General features: G+C 35.7%; 1 protein-coding gene across 1 annotated transcript; it reads left to right on the top strand.

Annotated features, from left to right (window-relative positions):
- Positions 1 to 4,105: 4,105 nt before the first annotated feature.
- On the top strand, positions 4,106 to 4,669 carry LOC124924824 (secreted RxLR effector protein 161-like). Its single transcript, XM_047464814.1, has one exon. It carries the CDS (start codon positions 4,106 to 4,108, stop codon positions 4,667 to 4,669), a length of 564 nt encoding a protein of 187 aa, XP_047320770.1.
- Positions 4,670 to 4,986: the final 317 nt, after the last annotated feature.

Here is a 4,986-nt window from a genome sequence, read left to right as displayed (position 1 = left end):
TAACATTACATACCACCTGAATACTTGAGCTCTTAGTTTTTTTTTTCAACGACCTTTAAGTTTTATAAAATCAAACATCCTAATTGTTTCTAGTTTAATAAATAACCATATTTCATTTGTAAATGTCATTCTAAAACCACAATTCTACTTCTTAACTCATTTATTAAAATACTTTGTAAAAGCTTATTTATGATTTCTCCAACCTACATCTCTATGTCAAATATATTCTCTAACTAACATTGACTCTAATGTGATCACATATCTAAGACAATCTTAAGGGATCGATCTATCTAGTTAATATCAAAATACTAACTTTTGGAATTATACTTTGCTCTTCTTCAGTTATGCACAATATACCTACAATTAATTACCAAAGACTAATGCATAATAATAATAATAATAATAATAATAAAGAAAGAAAAAGTAATTCTAGATTATATATGACCTCTAAAGTTACAAACGATTCTTTCATTGATGTCATATTCTTTTGTACCAAACTCATGAAGAATAAGGGTTACATCCATCTAAAAACATATATAGGATATCAACCACCAATTTTAAGAAACTTTCTAAATGTACCAATTGAGAAAGCTTCCTGTTAAACAACATAAGCTTTATAGTTCTTCATTTATTGTGGGTGTCATCTTTAATAAAGTGCACAAGCTCTGTCATAATCAAACAAACAAAAAGAAAGATAAGTTTATGCAACATAAGTATGTTTGTGTTCTATTTTAAAAAAAGAATTTATGGAATAACCTACCTTCATTAATTAATGCATCATAGATGTCTTTTGTCGTTATATTTTGTGCTTTCAGAAAGATTGAAAAATTCTACGCCTTCTTAAGATCAATAATCTTGATATACTGATAAACAAATTCAAAAGAAGATAGACTATTTCTTCTATTTTGTTGTTGCTTTATTTGCAAGAACATTATCTTAATAGAGATTCCATAATTTCCTCATTCACTATCCTATTCACCCTTCCATTGTATAGTAACCAAAGTGTTTGAAATCTTGAGAAACAAAATTATAAAAAATCTCTTTGTCACTTATTAAAAGGATCCAGTTTTAAGTTAACGACAGATCGGTATGATAGGATCAACCATAATCATATCCCAAAATAATGGCTTAAGTTTGGTCTTTTGAAAGTCGTGGTTACAAGAAAAATCACATCTTCCACCCAAAGAAGAGTGTCTTTCATGGTGAGGTCTAGACGAAGGTTTACACAAAATTTCAAGTCTTGCAACATAGGAGGTGGAGCACGACCACCTTTTGTGGGAGGAGGAGGAACTTGATGTATTGGAGCCTTGGTGGAGCAATAATTCATGTGCTTCTACTTCTGCGGTTAGAAGAGAAGGCTTTCATTGAAGCAGCAATGGTAATAGATTGAGACTACCTCCAATATGAGCAGTGGTGTAGAAAGAAGCTCCCGAGTCTAAAACCTATGAATCTTTCGGGCTATTAACTAACAGAAGCAACGCATTAGTGACAACTTATGTACATGTGTTGACTGCATCATTTTCATCAAAACTGTTCTTCTTCGGTGCTTTGTAGTTCGTTTTCAAATGACCTTACTTACCACAATTCTAGCAATCAAATGTTCGTCCACATTTGGTTGACTCCTCTTGTTCCTCGACATAGACATGTTCTTACCTCAATTGAAATTTCTATCATTACCTTTATCCATGTTTTTAATATTTAGGGCAGAACCTTTGAATGTTTCACAAGAATCAATTTTACGAATCTCTTCAGTAAAAATACGATCTCTAACTTAAAAAATGTTCTTTATGTTCTAAATCTTCATTGCAATTTATTGTCAATTCAAAAAATTTATCATAATTTAAAATGTCTTACCAAATTCTATCCGAATAGTTGTGAATTTCAAGATACGGGAACGGGGAGGATTATTGGAAATGTTAAGTAGTGTTCGGGACTCAACATCTTGCAACATTATCCGCATATAGAGAAGATTTATGGTTATTCAACTTCTCTCTCAAACAAACGTGCTGAAATTATGGTGTGGTATCGTAGACTTGGACATCCCATTTTTTTTGTATTTAGCTAAAATTCTTCCGAACTTATTTATCAATGAAACCACCACTTCTTTTTATTGTGACACTTGTCAATTTGCCAAACATACTCGATCATCTTATCCAAGCATTACATATAAACCATTTAAACCATTCTTACTAATTCATAGTGACATGTGGGGACCTTCCCGCACTAAAACCTTAAATGGTAAACGTTGGTTTGTAATCTTTATCGACGACCACACTCGCCTCACTTGGCTCTTCCTAATGAAGGAAAAATCTGAAGTTCTGTCAAATTTTTAAAGATTTCTTTATCTTAATCCAAAATCAATTCCAATCCTCCATCCAAGCCTTCAAAACCGATAACGGACGTGACTTTTTTTCTTCAAACCTCGGCGACTTCCTAATATCAAAGGGCATCATCCATTTAAGCTCTTGTGTTAATACTCTGCAACAAAATGGAGCAGCCGAAAGAAAAAACCGTCATCTACTCGAAGTAACTCGAGCTCTCTTAATTGATTCAAATGCTCCCAAAATATATTGGGGAAATGCTATATCCACCGCTACCTACCTCATCAACCGTATGGCATCACGTATTCTTCAATTCCAAAGTACAATTAAAATTATTTTAAAACTATTTCCCGTTTCTAAAATCGCATCCAGACACCCCACAAAAAAATTTGGATGCACCTTTTTTGTCAACACTCATAACCACAATTGGGATAAACTCGACCCTCGAGCCACGAAATGTATCTTTCTAGGGTACTTGTCAAATCAGAAGGGATACAAATGTTATTGTCCTCATTCTAAAAAGACTTTCTACTCCATGAATGTCTCATTTTTTGAAGATCATCCCTTCTACCACCATGTTTAGGGGGAGAATCTCTACAATCTTCAACATGATGGTCTTCCCAAAAACATCATCCTTTGTACCTCCATACATGTACCCGAATCTATACTTGAAACCACAATATCATCTTCAATCGAAGTTACATCCGAACCTACAACCATTTCTTCACCAGCATCACATACATTCATACATGTACCAGAATCTGTAATTGAAACCACAATATCATCTCCAATCGAAGCTACAACAAAACTCACAACCACAACCTCACAACCACCTCCTTTTGAAAAAGAGCTAAAAGTCTACATTTGACGAAGAGCGCAACTTGCACCTGTCCATGAATCCTCCTCAGGACTGAGTCGAATAGAAATTTCAGGTACGATAGTTAATCATGATATTCCTTCTATTGACTTATCCATTTCTCTCAAGAAAGGTGTCAGGTCATGCACAAATCACCCGATCACGAAATTTGTTTCATACAAATGTTTATCGGAGTCATACTAGGCATGAATTGCCGATTACGATAATGTGAAAATACCTACATCCATTCATGAAGCCTTCGAACAACCAGAATAGAAGTGTGTCGTTAATGAGGAATTGAGGCACTTATAAAAAATCATACATGGTCCCGCTGTGAGCTTCCAAAAAGAAAGAAATCTATCGGATGTAATGGATCTTCAAGATGAAATATAACTCAAACGGAAAGATTGAAAGGTACAAAGCACGCCTAGTCGCCAAAGATTTTCCCAATCATATGGGATATATTACTTAGAAATATTTGTGCCTGTTGCCAAACTCAACACCATCTGAATACTTCTATCTCTAGCGGCTAACAAAGATTGGGAACTACACCAACTCAACGTAAAAAATGTTTTCCTAAATGGAGACCTTGAAGAAGAAGTCTACATGGACATGCCTCCTAGTATTAGTGTTTCACCTAACGAAGTTTGTCGCCTCCATAAATCTCTTTATGGTCTCAAACAATCACCAAGGGCATGGTTCGAAAAATTCTCAATCTCCATCATCGAGAATGGCTTCTCTCAATGCCAAGTCGACCACACAATGTTTGTCAAGATTGCTCCAAATAAAAAGACCACAATTCTCATTGTGTACGTTGATGACATCATTATAATCGGGTACGATGAAAAAAGGAATTCAAAATTTGAAAGAGTTCATTAATAGCTGATTCGACACCAAAGATCTCGGACCCCTCAAATTTTTTCTAGGAATGGAACTTGCTCGATCAAAGAAGGAGATCTGCTTATCTCAAAGGAAATACACCATAGACCTTTTAAAGGAAACCGACATGATCGGATGTAAGCCTATTAACACCCCCATGGATTCAGTCCACAAACTTGGAAATAACAACGACGATACCCCAACCGACAAAGGTAGATACCAGCTACTCGTTGGGCGACACTTGTACTTATCTCACACTCGTCCCGACATTGACTTCGTAGTGAGCGTTGTTAGCCAATTCATGAATTGTCCCTCTGAAGATCATATGAACGCAGTTTTCAGAATTCTAAGGTACTTAAAAAGTTCTTCGGGAAAAGGCCTTTTATTCACAAGTAAAGCCGACAAGTCAATTCGTGTGTTCACCGATGCCGATTGGGCTGGGGACATTACCGACAAAAAATCCACCTCTGGATATTGTTCATTTGTATGGGGAAACCTCATCACATGGAGAAGCAAGAAACAATTTGTTGTCGCTTGGAGTAGTGCCGAAGCTGAGTATCGTTCTCTTGCACTTAGAATTTGTGAAGAAATTTGGATAATGCCGCATCCTTGAAGAGTTAGGATTGCCTCCAGATGGACCTATTCAAATGATGTATGACAACCAAACTTCAATCAGTATTGCAAAGAATCCGGTTCATCATGATAGGACCAAACACATTGAAATTGATTGCCACTTTAATTCAGATAATGTCAATAAAGGCTCTATTACACCTCTCTACGTTACATCTCTCAATCAGGTGGCCGACATACTCACCAAAGCTCTTTCCAAGCCGAATTTCGAGAAACTATGTGGCAAGTTGGGCACGTTCAATATCTACTACCTAACTTGAGGGGATGTGTAGAATTATCTCTAAACAAATCAATCAATTA

Source organism: Impatiens glandulifera, chromosome 2 (genome assembly GCF_907164915.1).
Source record: "Impatiens glandulifera chromosome 2, dImpGla2.1, whole genome shotgun sequence".
NCBI classification, from domain to species: domain Eukaryota; kingdom Viridiplantae; phylum Streptophyta; class Magnoliopsida; order Ericales; family Balsaminaceae; genus Impatiens; species Impatiens glandulifera.
The sequence above is the reverse complement of the archived record's forward strand: the minus strand, read 5'-3'. Positions and strand labels throughout refer to the sequence as shown.